This window comes from Crocodylus siamensis, chromosome 5, assembly GCF_052110815.1.
Source record: "Crocodylus siamensis isolate JL-2025a chromosome 5, ASM5211081v1, whole genome shotgun sequence".
NCBI lineage: Eukaryota > Metazoa > Chordata > Crocodylia > Crocodylidae > Crocodylus > Crocodylus siamensis.
The window spans coordinates 160,060,435-160,081,225 of NC_143399.1; the positions used below are offsets into that span (position 1 = coordinate 160,060,435).

Below are 20,791 nucleotides of genomic sequence, written 5' to 3' on the forward strand. Positions count from 1 at the left end.
TTTACTGGAGGTTGTGTTCCTTTATACAGACAGTGAAATGCTTGCAGAAATGAAGTATTTTCATTTTACATTAGCAGCCAAAACAGCAAGTGGACCAGGCTGGTATCAATTTAGTTACTAAGGTTACATAGCACTTCTGTCTACTTTGCAGCATGTTTAGACACATAAGGAATCACAGTTTCTGTAAAAAGTCTCCCACTGTTTTTCTGAAGCTTCTCTTCTCAATTACTTCATTTCTTGTAATTGACTGACTATACTGCTGCCTTACCCATTCTTTACACTTAAGGTAGAAATAGATGTCGCTAATTAAAGCAGATCATCTCTGTTGTGATCTGTTCTGGCAGTTATCCACTTCACTGAGCAAAAAGTATATCACCTGTTGTCCCAGCTGCTTGTGTTTTCCTGCCATAAAGCAAATAGATGTCCACTGAAATAGTGGCACAAATTATTAGTACCTTTCGTTGCAACTACATCTGGGTTAAATTGTTAAAATTGTATTAAAAACAGCCACCCGATATAAGGTAAGTTGGGCTGGGGGAGGCTAGCAGGGTAGTTGCGGGGTTGGAGTCAAGCAGGCCGTGAGTGGGGGGTTGGGGGTCTCTGGACAGGTCAGGGGGCAAACAGGATCTGTGTGGGGATGGAGGAGAAGGTGTCATCCACAGGTGGGATAGGGGGCAGGTGGCATCTACAAGAGAGATTGGTGGGGCAGGCGGTGTCTGAAGAAGGATGGGGGGTCAGGCAGGATCCACAAGGGCATATAGGGACAAGTGGTATCCATAGGAGGATGGGGTGGCAAGCAGGGACTGCTGGGGGTTGCTGGGGGCTGGGATGTTTTGGTGGATCAGAGGGGCTTGTGGGGTCTACATGGGGGCTTCATGGGTGGGGGACAATGGGCTAATTTTAGCCCCCTAACTCCTGCCCCAGAAAACCTCCCCCCACTAATACTTGCTCAGCTCCTGGCAGTGGTGAACAATGATAAAACTTGTGGCACCCGGTGTGGTTTGTGGCATGGAGGATTTGGGGTGCTGGTCGGATTGCTGGGGGGCTAAAAACCACTTGGTGCCAGTGGAGTGGGTAGGAAAAGCACAGGCCCAGGGCTGGGGCCAGTGACTGGACTTTCCCACCCATGAGGCTGTGTAGGTAGCTGTACTGAAGGTCCATTCACTGGTCTAATTTAGATTGATTAAGTTTGAGTGTACATCAAGCTGTGTGTCTTAGACTGCTTTCGGCCATTTTTAGAACAGTCTATGGGCATGGAACGTTTGTTCTGTTATGGGTTTAAATTGATTTCTGATCACTGAGACTCGGTGTAAGCCAAAGGTCCACAGTCTGGTGGCCATTTTCAACCCAGTATAACCTTTACCTAACCCTCATAAATGTCTGCACTTAGTCTTTTTCACTTTGTACTGCCATAAGCATGTGTATGGCAACACAAAGGTAATGAAAGGCAACGTCTGTTTCTACCCTTTAGATAGTTAAGATAGGTGCTACCTCTCAATCAATTTTTTTTTCATGAAACCTAAGGCCCAAGTTTTAAGTGAAGAGGTGAAGCTTTCAGCACAGTTTGCACTTTTTAATTAAATACAATTTATTGTGAAAAAAAGAATTATTACTACCTTTTGCCACAATTTATTCTGAAAGAATAAATAACATCTTAAATTCTTTAAAATCGGGACTAGTAAGATTGTTACTAAAACTTTGATGAAAATTTAGATTTTGTATAAAAAGATGTCTGAGAGATGCCTGTGAGACTCCATTGGTTGGAGTCTGGAGCTAGAAAAAAATTAGACCAGAAAAAAGGTGCACAATTTTTACAGTGAGGCTTATTAAACAAATAGAACAAGATTCTTTCCCTTGAAGTTTGTCAGTGAAAAATAAGATACCTTTTAAAAGGTATGCTCTAGATTTTCCAGAAGTTATAGAAATACTAGCTGAAATTCTAGATATTGTGATAGAAAAGGTCCAGCTTTATGATCTTAATGGTCTCTTCTGGTGTTAAAATCTATGAATCCACAACATTCAAGTTTGGAGTACTTGGGATAGAAAACCAAATGAATCTGAATCCAAATGAAATGACCTGTCCATATCCATATTTTAGTATGCAGAAGTAATTTTGAGGTTTTCTAATGAATCTGTATCCTGTAGCCTACAGTTGCAGGTATATATCTTGTTTTGTAGGGTTTTTTATGAGCCTTTGTGATGATTTTTGCAGTGTGTACTAAGATTTATTTTCTATTACACATGCATTAATAAGACTTTTCACCTTTTTTTGCTCGTTGTCTTTTGTTTTTAGATCCCTTGCTAAAACAACACCTGTTTCTACAGAGCCTAATACAATGTGACAGCTGAAGGGGAGGGCGGGGGGGAAAGGTTGTGGCAGGGCAGATCAAGGCCCCTGCTGTGAGGGAGTGGGGCTGGGGCAGGCACTGCCTAGCTGGGGTGGGTTAGGATGCAAGATGGAGCCACGGTTCATCTGGGGGGCATAGGGGAGAGTACAGGGGGGCAGCTCCCACTACTGCATGTGCCCTAGGAGGGCATGGGCAGTATGCCCCTGGATCTATGTGGGGCATGGGTGGGGTGGGCTGCAGCTGGGGCTCTGCCTGGCTCTTCCCAGTGGCCAGGCTGCACTTGAGGTGGGCAGCAGCAGTGCTGGGAGGAGGAGTGGGGGGGCTACAGTGAATTTGGGGGTGGCTGAAAGTCTTCTGTAGCCCCCCTCCCAGTACTGCTGCCATCTGCCCTGAGTGCAGCCCAGCCCAGCTCCCAGCGAGAAGAGCCTGGCACAACCCTGGCCCCAGCTCACAGCTGCAGCCCAACCTGCCTTGGTCTGCGCATATCTGGGGGCACATGCCTTCCCCCCACTCGCCATACCCTCCCAGGGTGTGTGCAGCAACAGGAACCCCCCTATCTCCCTGCATCCCTTGGACAAGCCACAGCTCTATCCCGTGCTGCACCCCGCCCCAGCTAGGCAGTGCCTGCCCCAGTCCCTGCCCCCCAGCCCCACCCCTCCCTCAGTGCAGCGGCCTTGATCTGCCCCCACCAAACTCCTTCCCTCCCGCCTCCTCTTCTACCACAACAGACTTACCAGTTTGAGGCAGCTCTTCAAGCTGCAGGGCTACCTATCAGAAATTGGATTGGTATTGGCTGATATGCCTCCTTAAAAATTGTCTATCCTTATCGGCCCCTAAAATCTCTATTGGTACATCCCTAACAAATGCTGTCAATTATACTTGTATGGCTTACCTGTTGATTATCCGTTGTTATTCTGCCCAATTATTGTGTTGTTACTGCCTGTGATTCGGAAACAAGTATAAGTGGCCAGGACTCGACCAATATTTTAGCTCCTTTTCCTTTTTTGTAGACAGAATACAATAATTTACTTTACCTTCATGCTTCTAAATTCATTCTTTCCAGAACAAGTGACAATATAAAATAACTGTTTACACAACTTATTAGGTGCTTTGGCTTGCCTTTTTGTGTAATTTTTTTAAATGTAAATTGACTTTTATATCAGACTCCAAGGAATGTTAGACTGGACTTCTTCATTTGCTGAAAAATAGTTGTTCCTTAACAGATCAGTTTTATTACCTTATTTATTAATATTTTATGCCACTTTGTTATCAGTTTAGGCCCCAATCCTGAAAGTTATCTGCATGGGCAGAACTTTGTTCCTGTGTGAAGCTGTATTCAGTCACCTGGGATTCCATACAGACATAAGAAGGTGATAAACAGACATTACCTTTGTCACAGGACTGGTTGTGCTGTGGCTTGTTCTGCAGTGGAGGACTTGTGGGATTGGTCTGTCCACATGTTGCCCTTCAAAGCAGGTTTAAAGAGGGCTGAATGCACTGCTGCTCTTCCACCTGCAGATGGTCTGAGAGAGCTTGCATGCTAGCATGCCTTGTCAAGTGTCTGGAGGTTTCTGACTCTGCCAGCACTGTGTAAAATGCCTATTGGTTGTTCAAACTGTGGGTGAGTGGCAGAATTTGTGTGGGAGGGATTTTGGTGCAATTCACTTGACAGCTCAGGTTCCTTACCACCTGCCTGAATTTCCACTCTGTTTATGCTCCCATGCTCCATTTTACTCCATTTGTTGCCTGCCACCACTGATCATGACCCAGAGGTTCTAGCACCATTGGCCATTATGGATTTGTATGTGCAGACCTTGCTGACATAGTATTGTGACCTTGTGAGGGATATTGAGTGGAAAAGGTGATGTTGGCAGGCTCTGATGTAAACTCTTACTACCTTTATGGGCACCAAGAATGATGGAAAAGCATCTGAGGGAGAAGAATCTCATGTGTGTGCTCACTGCCAAAAAATGGAGGGTCCACATTTATATTTAGAATCTACTCTGTGACAGCCGCTGTTGCTCTGAAGATCTTTTGGCTGCAGGTTAGCATATTGTGGCCGATGTGGGAGCAGCTCAAAACTGTGGAGTGGGGTTTTTGAGACAGGGAGATGAACAACAACTAGTGGAAGCAGATCAGTATGGCCACCTGTGACAACAGACAGCAGTGTGCAAACTTCTTCTGATCAGGGACCCTGCCTACCCACTGTGCACATGGCTGATAAAGCTCTTGACTGGATGCCCAGAAGGAACAGTTCGCTTACCAGCTCAGCAGCTGCAGGATGGTTGTAGAGTATGGTTTTCAGCAACCCAAGGCTTGCTGGAGGTGCCTGAGGACTTGCACAGATGCCATATCCTGATATGTGATCTTTCCAGAGGTGTTGTGCAAGATATGCAAGGGCAAGAGGAAACCCCTACCCCAGCAAGTCAGTGCAGGGCAGGTGCTGGCTCTTACAATGCTGTGCTTACAAATACTCAAATGGAAGCCAGTTGTCTAGTACTGTCTGATCAAGGGGTGCAGGCTCACCACTTCTGCAGATTCTAGGTTGAAGGTAGTAAATCGTAAAATGATGAGAGCTGGGTCTGTGGGGGTAAATGCTCAGCTTGGTGCTGCTTCTGTGTTTTTGGGGATGTGGGGCAGTGAGGGGAGGTAGTGCTGAAGAGCTTGGGCTTTGAGACTAGAAACTTATCTTAAGCTCTGGGTGTGAGGCCAGGTTACAAGGTCTCTATTCCTCTGCAGTTCCACTATTGTATTTTTTATAGGGGGATTGATGAAGTATTAAGTGGGCAATTAATATAAACAGTATAAGTAACTGCATAACTGAAGTGGGCACAATGATAGTTAAAGATGAAACAGTGACCCTTAAAGATGCCTTTCTAAAAACATAATGCCAGTCCCCTGTGCAAAGGAGTGGGGGATTAGATAGATAGGGAAGGAAGAATACCTTGCAGCTCTCTGTGCACACTTCCTTCCTGCCTAGTTTGTTTAAACACTACAGCTATAATTCTCACAACAGGCAGAACTTTTTATTAAACAGAAATGTGAAAATGGGTGAACAAATGCAAGAAGTAAATAGATACCGTGTTTAAAAAAAAAAAAAAGGAACCACTCTGGTGATAGCATCTCCCTCCAGGAACAGTCCCACTTGTAGGTTAAATTTCTGGGCAACGCAGAGAGCACCAATGCTGCCCTCTTTCTGTATATTCACAGCAGATGTGAGGTGATCCATGGGTACCTGCTCAGCCCTCACAGGCTCCCTGAGCATCTCCTCTGTGCACTCAGTAATGGCTGTGTAGCACTCCTTGGCCCCTGCATGCCTCCTAGAAAGACATGTAGTAGCATGCCATTGAATCCTTGCTTATGCAATCAGGGAGTCAAAGGCTACTTTTACATGCCTGATCATGGCTAAGTATGCTCTCTCCTCCTCCCTCCACTGTCTAGCCTCCATGACCCAAGAGCTGCTAAACTCCTCTATAGAAGCCAGCATGTCCTTCTTTGTGGAGGCTTGAGTCTTCCTCTGCTTTGCTTTCTGGACACCAGTCTCTGACCACATCTTTGGCCAGTTACCCCATCAAGAGTATCATTGCCACCATTTGCAGGTGTCTGGGCTGAAAGTAGAAGGATGAACAGTAGTTCATTGTTTTCTTCACTGTTGCCCTAATGGCATGAAGAACTTCCAACAAATTTGCACATTTCAAAGGTTCTTTTGCCTGGCAGACTCTCTGTATAGTAAGTATGCTGTCCTCTCTGCTTCCTAGGAACACAGGAAATTAGAAGACTTGCTTGGGCATCCACATGACAAATAGCTATGGGGTACAGCCAGTGACCCTAACTTAAAGGAGGCTGAAATACAGGTGGGCCCGTTTAAGGGGCAGGGGTGGTCTGCTGAGTGTGGTCTATTGCCTTGGGATCCCCTAATGCCCCTTAGCTATAACCACAGGACTCTGGTATGATGGCTGATGTCATTCCGATCCATGTGACCCTGCAGTGGAGATTTCACCCAGTCATTGCTTGCAGAGCACAGTCAAGCCATTTTTATATGCCTCTTTCTAAAAGCAATAGTGGTCCCTGATGACTTCAGCTCATGGAGAGGGCAAACATGTTACACATACACAATACCAATTCTACTAATCACCCAGTTCGCCTAAAATAGTAACTTTTAGCACAGCACACTCGCATGTAGGGAAGGAGGAATGGGGGAGGGAAGCACAGCCATGCAGTTCCAGTGAAGTCCCAAACTGCAATTCTTCAAACCCCAAACAGTGCAACTCCAACTATAACAATTGCTTGCCACATACCATCCCTTGAATATGTCTTGTTGTAGGCTGGGTCTTCTGGGGCATTGATTCCATGGTGGGAGATGGATAGTTAGGATGTTGAAGATGGTGGGTGAGGCAGGAAGATCCCAGCTGTTGTTGTTCAAGTCTGGGTCCATTTCAAAGTCAGTGCAGCTTTGTCAGATGGCCAGCAAGCCTGCCTGATTCAACAGGATCGGCTGGAAGTCTCTGATCTGACTCAATGGCTGGGTTCCTACATTGGTGTGTAAACTCTGCATGTCTTTGAGCACAGTTGTGTCGGAGTCCTCACTGTTCTGGGCAGCTGCGTGGGCCACTATGTCTACCACCTTTTCAGACGTGGCAACCTCATTGACTGTGAAGATGTGGTGTCAGTTCCACATCCATGCAAACTGCTGCTTCAGTACCTTGCACTTGGACTGTCATCGATCCACATCGTGGTCTTGTCCTGAGCTACTGTTTCCTTGGTGATCCATTGAAATTGCCCTGCTTTGGTGATTTGAACACAGCACCTGCTAATTCTCAATCTCACCCCAGATAGTGATGAGATCTGCTACCTTCTCTGTTTTCCAGCTTCTAGCATACTTTTTCAGGGCACTGGATTCATCAGACTGGTGGGCTAGGGTGAAAAGAGTATGGTTGGGTGTGTGGGGTGGATGCCCTGGATGGGTCTGATGGGTCCTGGAGGTTCCCAATGTTTGCTTAGTAGAAACAGTCTCTGATGCCTGTTTTGGATGTGTAGCAAACATGAAATGGTTGGCAAGTTGCTGTGAAGGGCAGTTAAAAGTTAGGTACAGCCACCACGGCCTGGCATTTTTAGGCAGTATAGTTCTGCGGTTGTGGCCAGAGCAACTGGGCAGGCTTCAAGAGGGGCCAGGATTGGGGTCAGATCGGTGCATTGTAGGATACCTGGAGGATTCATGAGACTATCATAAGGCAACCATTCATGTCTATCCTGATAGCGGATCCCCAAACCCTTTTGGAGATTTATCCTATGACACGCAGCAAGGGCATCTAAATGCTCGTGTTTTATCCTCCAAAAAAACATTTTATCCTGTGATGAGGGCAACAAAAATGTTTTAAGGGCTGCGGCACATGACTTATGAGAAGCTGAGGGAAATGGGCTTATTTAGTCTAGAGAAGGGAAGACCGAGGAGATTTAATAGCTTTCAATTATCATCAATTAATTATCAATTAATAGCGGATCCCCTACCCTCCATAAATGCTGACATCGTGAAGGAACACGTTGAGAAGCTGGATACCTTCAAGTCAGCCGGCCCTGACAATCTGCACCCCAGGGAACTCAAGGAGCTGAGAAGCATCATAGCCCAGCCCCTGGCACGGATCTTTGAAAACTCTTGGCGCTCTGGTGTAGTGCCCGAAGACTGGAAGAAGGCCAATGTGGTGCCGATCTTCAAGAAAGGGAGGAGAGTGGATCCGGCTAACTACAGGCCCATTAGCTTGACTTCTATCCTGGGGAAGATCTTAGAAAAGTTTATTAAGGAGGCCATCCTTGATGGACTGGCCCAGGCTAACATCCTAAGGGATAGCCAGCACGGGTTTGTTGCGGGTAGGTCTTGTTTGACCAATCTCATTTCCTTCTATGACCAGGTGACCTATCACCTGGACAAGGGAGAAGAGATTGATGTCATATATCGTGACTTCAAAAAAGCTTTTGATCTGGTATCCCATGATCACCTCTTGGCCAAACTACCCAGTTGTGGCCTTGGCTCCACCACGATCCGCTGGCTGGGAAACTGGCTCTGTGGTTGGACCCAGAGGGTTGTAATTGATGGCAGTCACTCATCGTGGTGCCCTGTGACCAGTGGGGTCCCTCAAGGCTCTGTCCTGGGACCCATACTGTTCAGCATCTTCATTAATGATGTGGACATTGGAGTCAGGAGTGGACTGGCCAAGTTCGCCAATGACACCAAACTTTGGGGCAAAGCATCCACGCCAGAAGATAGGCGGGTGATCCAGGCTGACCTGGACAAGCTCAGCAAATGGGCAGACGAGAACCTCATGGTGTTTAACACCAAAAAATGCAAGGTTCTCCACCTTGGGAGGAAAAACCTGCAGCTTCCTTATAGGCTCGGCAGTGCTACGTTGGTTAGCACTACAGAAGAAAGAGACTTGGGGGTCATCATTGACCACAAGATGAACATGAGCCTGCAATGTGATGCTGCGGCTAGTAAAGCGACCAAAACGCTGGCTTGCATCCATAGATGCTTCTCGAGCAAATCCCGGGATGTCATTTTCCCCTTGTACTCGGCCTTGGTGAGGCCGCAGCTGGAGTACTGCGTCCAGTTTTGGGCTCCACAATTCAAAAAGGATGTGGAGAAGCTTAAGAGAGTCCAGAGGAGAGCCATGCGCATGATCAGAGGTCAGGAAAACAGATCTTACGATGACAGGCTGAGAGCCATGGGACTCTTTAGCCTGGAAAAGCGCAGGCTTAGGGGTGATCTGATGGCCACCTATAAGTTTATCAAGGGTGACCACCAGGATCTGGGGGAACGTTTGTTCACCAAAGTGCCCCAAGGGATGACGAGGTCGAATGGTCACAAACTCCTGCAAGACCATTTCAGGCTGGACGTAAGGAAGAATTTCTTTACTGTTCGAGCCCCCAAAGTCTGGAACAGTCTGCCAGCGGAGGTGGTTCAAGCACCTACATTGAACACCTTCAAGAGTAAACTGGATGCTTATCTTGCTGGGTTCCTATGACCCCAGCTGACTTCCTGCCCTTTGGGCAGGGGGCTGGACTCGATGATCTCCCGAGGTCCCTTCCAGCCCTGATGTCTATGAAATCTATGAAATTACCTGAAGGGTGGTTCCACAGAGGATGGTGGTAGACTGTTGTCAATGGTGGCGGATGACAGAGCAAGGAGCAATAGTCTCAAGTCTCAGCAAGGGAAGTTTACATTAGATATTAGGAAAAAACTTTCTCACTAGGAGGGTAGGAAAGCACTGAAACAGAGGTTGTGGAATCTCCATCCTTGAAGTTTTGAAGACCTGGCTAGACAGAGCTTTGACTGGGATGATCTACTTGGGGATGGTCCTGCTTTGAGCAGGGGGTTGGGCTAGATGACATCCTGAGGTCCCTTTCAACCCTAATTTTCTATGATTCTGTTCATTTTTAGAATGTCTTGGTTTTCAGATGTAGAATAACTTAAACCAATTCAGATAATAATTGAAAGGGAAGGATTTTTGTGGATGATTCTTTTATTGGATCAACTGCATGTTTAGGATAGATTTAAACAACATTTCACATTCCATTGGGAGGCCATTTGAATGTTAAGGGAGCAATCCTGGTATTTGAAAGTTTTGTGTGGCTCTATTCAAATCTTGTAGTTGGTCCAGCAAAAGATATCGACCAGAGAAATCCTTACCTCTTGCATATTTACTGGACCATAATGGTTACATCAGTTCAATAGTACCAATAGATTATAATGAGTTTTAGAGGTATTATACTTGGAATTACATCAGCTCTCATTGCTCGTTTATTTACTTGACTATCACCCTTTTTATATTCACTAATTTTAGAAAAGATTATTGTGGGTACAAACCTGATTTAAATGAATTCTGCATGCCAGAATACTATATATTTTTGAAAAGGCATCAGCTCCTCACCTTGCCCTTTTTAGAAGTCCCATTGATATAAATGTGGAAGCAAGATGAACATAGCAGAAATTAGGAATTGATTTCCATTGGATAGAATAATATGAGAGAGAAATTAAGTGTGCAGGTTATCAACAAACAACCTGTTCTAAATTAATTATAGAAAGAGTTGAGGAACAGTTAATCCTTTTGAAAATATTCTTTTTTGATGCTGTCAAGATCCACTTCTATGATCAGAAACTTTTAATTTTTCTTTCTGTCATTCTTTATATTAGGAACTGATCCTACAAATTCTCATGCAGGAGTCATCTCACCAGCTTCTAATGAAAGTACAAAGATTAACGGAGCTGAAATGTATATTCTATTTAGTGTATCAGCAATATTCTTGCTCATAAGTGATGTGGTTGTACATTATTTTTATAGTGACCTTTAGCAGGGATGGTTACGGCTTAGTTGTGCTTCTGGCACATATCTTTGGCAAAGGGATCTATTTGGATTCCATTAATTAATAAACACATCTTTAAACAAGGAGCAGCTGCTGACAGGACATTGTATCAGAGACCCTTGGAACTTCTGCGGACCTGCTGGAAAGGTTGCTGCATTGGGATGGGGTTATTTCAGTGCATTAAATAATAAATACTTAGATATACTAATGAAACAGTATTCAAAAAAACTGCTGTGCTATCAAGTGTAATTTAACACCTGAATTACTACAAATTATATGAATTCTGCCTTTTTACTTTATTTGTTTCCCACTGCTTTACTTTTATTTCAGCTCTTTGCAAAACCCTTAACACTAGTTAATCTTGCTTTGTTAGGTAAAAATGAAATGGTTGTAAATGTTTAAATCATGGCTTTATTTCTTTATATAGAAATTAATTGAATTCCATTAGGTTTTTAAGGACTGTAACTTTGTACTTGTATGAGTGAGCCCTGGTTTTATTCTTTCCTTGTGTCATTGATAAAGCAAATACATAGTAAAGCATATTTGTTATTTTCAGGTCTGAGAATTACTAAAAGTACTGCTACATCCCGACCTCCTACTTCTGCCAACTTAAACTTACCAGATGTGATCCAGTTGAAAGACATTGTTTGCTATTTGTCTCTGCTGGAAAGGGGAAGACCTGAAGACAAACTAGAATGTAAGTATGGCTTTTTTCCATGTACTTGCTGAAAATACTGTGACATCTATGGAAATTTTAAATGTTAAACATGATAATTTGTTAATGGATAATTAACACACTCTTAATAAGCTATTGGTTTACATTTCTATTATATAAACCTGTGAACTGCTGGATCTTGCAGATGTTGTAAAAGAGAAATTTCTGATTCTATATTTAAGAGCCAATACTCTGGTAAAAGTTGATGCTTAAAAAATGATACAGTGAAGTTCTACAATTACTCTGTCTTGCTGATTTCCATATCAAATTTGCTCATTTAGTTGAAAGATTTTTGTCCCCTTCTTTTCAACTTTTATTTGGTCTTCCATGCAAACTGAGTTATTTCCAATTTGTACATTATTGCTTGTAATATAGGTTCAGTGATCTAAATGTATTTCTTTAAATATATCTCACTAACCCCATCATATGCAGTTTTTTCATCAGTCATGGGTATGAAAGATCACTTAGAGGTAATAAAGATGTACAGGCAGGACTGATAACATAAGGGATTGTGTAACTGTACTAGAGAGATTGTAATGAAATACTTGGTAGCTTTGCTGCAGAAATGTAGACATCGGGCTCTATCTACTGGAAGTTTAGCTTCCCTACAAGATGACATGTCCCGGCCTTCTTAAGCCCTCTTTATGTTTCCTTACCTATAACTATGGTATCCAAGTTCCTAGATCTGATAATGTGAGGTAATTGGGAGTTTTCCCTGAGCAAGGACATCAGGATTTGGCCCCAGAATTACTGATATTGGACTCCTGGTATCATATAAGTGCTCCTAAATTCTACTGCTGATTTTTGTCTAGGACTAGGAAAAACTGAGCTTCTAGGACCGATTGCTATTGAACAGCATTTCTCAACCCATAGGTTGCGACCTAAAAGTGGGTCACAAAGTTAAATGACAGGGTCACGAACAGTCATGGAAAAACATGGAAAATCACAGATTTTCTCCTTTAAAAGTGGGTTTCCCCTTGTAGGCTGGCAGAGTTCCAGTACGCAAGGGGTTGCTTGGGGCTGCAAGAAGTGAGAGAAGAGGAGAGTGGTCAGGAAGGGAGTGTTATGTGCAAGTGCACACATGCACATGCCAGCCAGGCAGTATAGAGAGCAGCTCCCCGTAGGTAAGTTAGTGGGGTGAGGGACAGGAGGGGGGCAGAGATGAAGCACTGGGGGGGCATGTGCCCTCCCCCCCAATTTGTGTGCCTATGGCAGGCGTGGGGCTGCAGCCTGGCCAGACCAGCACAGGCAGGAGCTTCCTCCATGGCCCAGTGTGCAGGATCCAGTGCAGGAGGGCAGAGTAGAGTGGCACAACTTCATGAGGAGTAATGGATGAGGGTGAGGAGTCTCTCTGCCTTCACCTCCTCCCACCACCATCGCTTTCCTCAGGCTGTGGCTCTGTCCCAGAGGGCTGGTGTGGTGGTGTGCAGCGTGGGTGGCCTGAAGTGAGCATCAATGACCAGGCAGCCAGGTAGAGCCACAGGCTATTATACAAGGTGCTGGCAGCAGGAGGTGAGGGCAACATGGTTCCCCATCCATTACTCCTTGCGCTGCTGGTGGCATGGCTGGCATAGGGGTCCTGGAGATAGCAGTGACAGCAGCAAGCCTCAACATGCCACTCTGTTCCATCTGCTGGGCTGTGGAGGCAGCTGCTGCCTGTACTGAGCTGGCTAGGCTGAAGTTCTGGGCCTGCTGTGGGCTCATACCCCCCACTCCAGCCCCGCAACCATCCCACACGCCCATCCTCTGCTCCACACACTGCAGGGCTGGGCCCTGGGGACTGGGGACAGTGAGTCAGGAGTGAAGGACACCAGCTGTCTGGGAGAGTTGGAGGCTGTGGTTTGGGACTGAGGGGCACCAGCAAAGCCATGGGGCTGAGAGTTGGGAGTGAGGGGCACTGGCAATTTACAATGTGCAAATTGCACGCTGATGGATATCACTTGGGAGTAATGTAGGGCCACATGTTGATATTGCTGTTAATATTGTCCTGTTGATGTTGATTTCTTTCCTCAAAATTAAGACTGTTGATCTGCTTTAACTCAGAGTGTAGTAAGTATTCTGGGGCTAAAATACTTCTGTGTTTTCTACTTAAACAACTTACTGTGTCAGGACTGGCCATCAATGTTTATAAATGGATCCTGGTACAAAAAAGTTTGAGAACCACTACCATAGAAAATATATGGATGCTGTCCTGCTGGCTGACTATGTAAACTATTCCAGAGTTTTAAAGTGAGAACATAATCTTCAGATCCACTTGTGGAACAAGGGTTAGCTGTATCTCTTGAGCACCAGGGGATGTGGACTGAGAGGCCAGACTGGAGTTAGTAAGGGGATTCAGGTTTTCCTTCCAGTCCCTTGGGTTAGAGACAGAACTTACACATAAACCAGTTTAAGTGATCAGAAACCTGTAACAGAGCATAAGTTCAGTGAACATAAAACAGTTTCAAAATGGCCAAAACTGGTTTAAGATAAATCTGGTTGAATGTAGTATCAGACTTAACTGATTTGGATCTGGTTAGTTTATGCAACTTCTGTCTCAGACTGCTTTCTGGTTTAAGTTAAACCAGAATCCCCCACCATCCCAGCATGCATTTCAACCCTGGGCTGGTCTATGCTGTCTGCTCCAGAGAGCAGAGCTGGGTCCACCCCTCTGCTCCCTAACCAGAGTTGGGGTGGGGTGTGTCCAGATACCAGCCAGCATGCCCCTCTGAGGCAAAGTGAGCAGGGAGAGGGCTGATTCCCCCCTCCCTCCTCTCCCACTGAGGAACTGCAGCTCAGGTCTGCCTGGCTAGGGTGTAGAGGCCCCTGTCAGCCCCCCCCCCCCCCCCCGTTTCCTTAGCTTGAAGCAAATTGGGAGAGGGAGGGATTCCTCCTTGCTCCCTGTGCCCAGGCTGGGCAGGGCTGTCATGGAGCTGGCCCATCCCAGCAGCTCCATCTCCATGACAGCCCAGCCTGGCAGTATGGGTAGGGGCTGGCCAGGTAGTGGGATGCCTGTGTGGCTTGGAGGTGCTGGAAGGCCCCAAGCCCGGCAGCCACTTGCCACAGCTGCTAATGAAGCACCTAGTGGCTGCAGCTGCATCACAAGCTGTGCAGTGGCCTGGTGGGCTGTTCCTCCTCCCTTGCCTCCAGTTGCCATTGCCGCCCCTGCTCCTGCCATGCCATGCCACTCTGGGTGGGTGGTCAAGAAGCCTCAGCTCAATAGCTTGTGTCCAGCACATAGTTTCATAGTTTCGTAGTTTGTAGGGTCGGAAGGGACCTGAGCAGATCATCTAGTCCGACCCCCTGCCATGGCAGGAAAGAATACTGGGGTCAAATGACCCCAGCAAGATGTTCATCTAACCTCCTCTTAAACACCCCCAGGGTAGGAGCCTGCACCACTTCTCTTGGAAGCTAGTTCCAGACTCTAGCTGCCCTGACTGTGAAGTAGCGCCTCCTGATATCTAACCTAAATCTACCCTCTGCCAGCTTGTGACCGTTATTCCTGGTCACTCCTGGTGGTGCTCAGGGAAACAGTGACTTCCCCAATGCCTGCTGATTCCCTCCCTGACTAGTTTATAACAGGCAACAAGATCCCCCCTCAGCCTTCTCTTTTGGAGGCTGAACAGGTTCGGGTCCTGCAGCCTGTCCTCATAGGGCCTGCCCTGCTGTCCCCTGATCATACGAGTGGCCCTCTTCTGGACCCTCTCCATGCTGTCGACATCCCTCTTGAAGTGCGGTGCCCAGAATTGGACGCAATACTCCAGCTGTGGCCTGACCAGTGCCGCATAGAGGGGGAGGATCACCTCCTTGGACCTGCTCGAGATGCATCTGTGGATGCATGCCAAGGTGCGGTTGGCCTTCCTGACTGCCTCCCCACACTGCCGGCCCATGTTCATCTTGGAGTCAGTGATCACTCCCAGATCCCTTTCCGCCTCCATGCTGATAAGAGGGGAGTTCCCCAACCTGTAGGTATGGTGCCAGTTGTTCCTCCCCAGGTGCATCACCTTGCACTTGTCTGTGTTGAAACCCATCTTATTCTCGTCCGCCCACCCTTGTAACCTGTCGAGGTCTGATTGTAGCCTGTTGCATCCTTCCAATGTACCCATGTCCCCCCACATCTTAGTGTCATCAGCAAATTTGAACAGGGTGCTTTTTACCCCCTCATCCAAATCGCTGATGAAGATGTTGAACAGTGCGGGCCCGAGGACCGAGCCCTGCGGAACCCCACTGCCCACGTCCTTCCAGGTTGAGAAGGACCCATCCACTACCACCCTCTGGGTGCGGCCCTCCAGCCAGTTGGCGACCCATTTGACTGTGTGGGTGTCTACACCACAGCCCCCCAGTTTCTTAATGAGAACAGGGTGAGAGACAGTGTCAAAAGCCTTCCGGAAGTCCAGGAAGATTATATCCACTGCTACCCCTGCGTCTAACGATCTGGTGATCTGATCGTAAAAGGCCACCAGGTTGGTCTGACAGGACCTTCCACTGATGAACCCATGTTGGTTGCCCCTAAGCATGCAGTCCCCTGCTGGCCCCTCCTGGATGTGTGCCAGCATAATTTTCTCGAACAGCTTGCCTAGGATCGAGGTGAGACTAACCGGCCTATAGTTTCCCGGGTCCTCCTTCCTGCCTTTTTTGAAGATGGGGACCAAGTTGGCCCTCTTCCAGTCCTCCGGTACCTCACCAGAGCACCACGAGTGCTCATAAAGTTGTGCCAGGGGACTTGCAATGACCCTGGCCAGTTCCTTTAGAACTTTAGGGTGGAGATCATCCGGGCTGGCTGACTTGAATACGTCCAACCCCTCCAGAAGCTCCCTAACTAAATCCTCGCTAACCTGTGGCCCAGGTGTGCCTCCCCCGGGGCCCGAGGGGGGCCCAGCAGGGAGGTGGCTGTTCTGGTCCCTACTTAGGAAGATGGAGGCAAAGAAATCGTTAAACATGTTAGGTTTGCCGTCTGGTGTGACGACCAAGTTACCCATGTCGTCCTGCAAGGGCCCCACATTACCCGGGACCTTCTTTTTACCCCTTACATATTTAAAAAAAGACTTCTTATTGTCCTTAATCTGGGAAGCTAGTCCCAGTTCCATCTCTGCCTTGGCCTTCCTAACTACCCCCCTACATCTCCGAGCAACTACAGAATAGTCCTCCCTGGTGATGACCCCATCTTTCCACTAGGTATAAGCCTCCTTTTTAGGAAGGAGACCTTCCCAGATTCTTTTGGTGAGCCACAGAGGCTTGTGTGCTCTCCTGCTCCCTTTGATCCTTGTTGGGATTACCTTCCTTTGGGCTTGGAGGATCGTCTCCTTAAGGAGCAACCACTCTCCTTGGACACCTGGCTCCCCTCCCCCCCGGGACCTCAGCGCTTCTCCAACTATCCTCCTTAGCCTGTTGAAGTCTGGCTCCAGCTCCAGCTACCCTCCACTTGCTGTGTCCACTTGCAGGGCCTGCTCATCATGCTGAGTGGGTGGAGAGGATGGTAGGCAGCCAGAACTGGAGCCTGAGCTCCTTGCACTACGTAGAAGACACAGGGCAGATGCTCCCCCCCCATCCCAAGTGGTGCAGCACAGGGCAGTGGAAGCAGGAACTATAACTGGAGGTGAGGGGAGCAGAACAGACCTGCTGGGCCATGTCTGCTTTCCCTCACCACCAGTGGCTACTCCTCCTCCCACTTCTGCCCCTATTGTGCTGCTGTAGGTGGTGGGGGTGTGGAGGGAGCCCCAGACCCACAGCTTGTGCACGGAGCTCCAGCTGCCTTCCACCTGCTTCACCTGCTTGGCATGATGTGCCCCTGCGGATGTGCAGAGCAGATGGAAGGCAGCTGAGAGCTGGAGCCACAGGAGGTGACGGGAAACTGGCTTGGCCCAGCAGAGTTGTTCTGCTCCCCTCACATCCAACTGTAGCTCCTGTTCCTACCACCCTGCACAACACTGCCTGGGGAAGGGAGAGGTTCAGCCCTGTAGCTTCTGGCCAGAGTATGAAGCTGCTTGCATCCCCTCCATCCGCCCAGCGTGATGAGCACCCCCCATGGGCAGGCACAGTGGGTGGAAGGCCGCTGGAGGTGGAACCAGAGCACCATGTGATAGGCAGAAGCCACTGGGCTGAAACTTCCCACCCACCCACCAGAGCAGCGTAGTGCAGCAGGGGTAGCAGCAGCAGCTGGAGGTGAAGGGGGCAGAACAGCCTACCTGGCCCTGGCCAGTGCACAACTTGTGATGTGGCTGCTGCTGCTGCTGGGTGCTTCACAGGACAGGGGGTGTGGCAGCGGTTGTGGTGGGCAGCTGCCAGGCTTGGGACCCACCAGCACCTCTGAGCCACCTGGGCAGCCCACTACTCAGCCAGCCCCCACCTGTGCTGCCAGGCTGGGCTTTCACAGAGCTTCAGCTGCTGGGAAGGGCCTGGCCCCCTTGGCTCAGTCCTGCTTGGCCCCTCTACCTTCACTCTTAGCAGCACCTGCAGGCTGTCTCAGCTTAGTCCACAGCTCTGCATCTGCAGCCCCAGTCCTGGGTAGATAGCAAGGACATGCTGGCCAACTCTGGCCAGGACCCCTGCCATCCAAGCATGAGCAGGAGGCAAGTGGCTCCTGCCAAAGGGAAGGGATGGTAGCTCTAGTGCAGGGGTGGGCAATTATTTCAGGTGGAGGGACACTTACTGAGTTTTGACAAGCCATCGAGGGCTGCATGATAGGCAGCCGGGCCAGATAAATATTAATTTTCTAAATTTTTTATGGGTTCTGTGGGCTGGATAGAATGGCCTGGTGGGCCACATGTGGCTCATTGGCCGCATTTTGCCTACCCCTGCTCTAGCACCACCTCCCTCCTGCCTCTGGCTTCTAGTCTGAGTCACTGCAGGCTATGTTTCCAAAATCAATAGTGAATGTTTATTCACTTGCAAAGACTGAATCAATTCAGGCTCTGGTTTTTTGAAGTTCTGTCCCTAGCCTTAGAGATATTTCAGAAAAGAGGAAGCAAGTAAATATCAGCGAGCGAAACATCAAGTCAGTCTTGAGTGCTTTTGACCCAGCATATCTAAGGAAAAGGAGACATACTATTTTCATATACAGTTTAGAAAAAGGGAGTCTTGGAGATGAATAGATATAGGAAGAATATAATAATCAATAGATGTTTTAATATATGGTCAGTAATTTATCACAGATTGATATGGAATCCCTCAGGTCAAAGGGTTGTTTATAATCATGTTTATAAGCCTTTTTGCTTGCATCCTTAAAACAGTCTTTAACACTACAAATCCTATCTGTGACATTCTTAAAATAAAACCATCCTCCTCCTCATATTTTTTGTAATAGATGCCTGGTCTCCTGTATCTATCAGCTTCCACAGCACCATTCAGGGCTGTCTTTCCACAAATTGTCTGTGGCACATTGCAGGACAGTTGGTCTTTGCTTAATTGCCCTAAGACTAAAATGTACTTTGTTGCTGTGTTAAAGAAACATGGATCCATTAGAGGAATTCCTTCTTTTGTGGTCTAAGAGTTTGTGACAGTTAAGGGAAATACTAGAAAGAAAACTGCAAAAGTCACTGCATGTGTACAACATGATAGAAACAGCCAGGCCAGGTACTGTGCAGGGCTCTTAAGCAGGTTAGGTACTTGTTCAGAAGCTTGCACAAGGGACTGTGGACAAGCTAAGAGTTCCTGGTTCTTCTCCCTCTTTAAGGTCTCCTTCCAAAACCTCTCTGGATTTCTCAGTTCCTGTTCATCTCAGGCCAGCAATAGTGTCCTGAATCCAAGTGCCTTTCTCCGTATTTCTAAAATGAAGGTGTCCACACCTGCCTGCCTTTTGCCCTTTGAAACAATGTTCATGTGTTCAGGCTCCTGGGAAGGGTGCTTTGGCCTTTGAAACTTAAAGTATGTGTGGTGGAAGAGGGAGAGAGTTTACTCAGTATTTCCTCAAAGAAAGCAAGATTTTTTTCCTATGATTCACTCCTTTTATTACCAAGCCAATTTGCAGTTTTTATTGTTTCTGGTGTTCCTCCCCTCATTTTTGAGATGGGGTAGCAGGTGAAAGTTGTGTAAAACAGCAACTAATCACAAAGCGGTAAGTTCTTTATCTGTTCTAATTAGTTCTTTAAAAAAACGCAAGGCCATCTATCCATCGTGCTTGCCTGTTTAGGTTGGGGAAGAGGATGAAAAGGAACCTCTCTTACCGATCTAACTTCCCTGGCTTTTTTTTTTGGCTTTTTTTCCCTCAAGCTGGGACAAACCATCTAAGACATGAAAATTGTGGAGATTTCGTAATAGAAAAAAGAGGTGATTCTCCAAACGAGGGAAAGTGTTCCTTCAAGGCATGCGAAGAAGATTTTTAGTAGCTTACTGGTCATATAACTTTTAAGTGAATAGAAGAGTCTTTACAGTTGTGAAGGTAGAACAGCAAAATTTTCAGTAAATGACTAACTAAAATTCCTGATGGATGACAAATTTGTCAGCCATATTTCCCAGGACTGGGTAGACATTAGGGAGAACATTGATAAGCTACTGAAGTAACCACTGCTTTCATGATAGCCATACATAAGCTATAGCACCCTCCACAGGGTTGGTTATGAGAGGAAGACCAAAATGGTTTGGAATTTTTCATTGAGGACTTCATTTATATCAGCAAAAACAGTGAAAATTCAACAGGACCATAAACATTATGCTTATATGGATCATAATATTTTATTAAACATTGATCTTATGCAACAACTCCTGAAATTGTATGACCAAAGAATGATAGTTAGTATTGTTAAGGCAATGCAGAAAGGCATTCATCATTTTGTTTGTCTTACTTTTTTCTCCCCACTACTCAGCCATTCTCTGGGAAGACCACAAGAGTGTGGAATTAGGGAGAACATACCCTTGTATAAATACCATATATGGTTTCAGCCATAAATAAATCTGACCTCACCCCCATGGAAACCAACATCCACTCCTACTTTACCCTCTTAATCATCTATCAGGAACTCCTTTTCCTTTTCTGCCAAAACATATAGAGGTGGTAGACAGCATTTATTGGTCCAAAGATTCTTTTTCTTTGGTTGTACTTCTGCAGGTCATTCCTGGGTAGGTACTCAGGTGAATCTCCCAGGGTTTTCAGGGGAAAAACATCTTGAGGAGGCCTTTCTAGGTTCACTGTGGGTTGAGTCTCCATAATTTCAGTTTGACCTTAGAACCTCTCTGCAAGAGGCTTCTCTCCCCCTTCCTCCCTGAAAACCAGCTCCTGCAGGAGAGGAATGGGGTTGTAGAAGGTTGCAGGTCTGGTGTGCAGAGCACTGGCAAACTCATTGAAACTCTTTGAAAAAGGGGAAAGAAGGTCCTTTACTGTACCTCTGGTTTGTGTCTTTTCCATTTTAGAAACAGTACTTTAGGTGTTTGGTATATTCCTTGCACTGCAAACTGGCCC

General features: G+C 46.8%; 1 protein-coding gene across 1 annotated transcript in view; it reads left to right on the forward strand.

Annotated features, from left to right (window-relative positions):
• The window catches only part of DGKB (diacylglycerol kinase beta), a 604,653-nt gene that overhangs the window by 142,572 nt on the left and 441,290 nt on the right, over positions 1–20,791 (forward strand). The window contains exon 6 of the mRNA XM_090046888.1: positions 11,260–11,400. Within this exon, the coding sequence (XP_089903014.1) occupies positions 11,260–11,400 (141 nt within the window). The remainder of the gene's footprint in view (positions 1–11,259; positions 11,401–20,791) is intronic.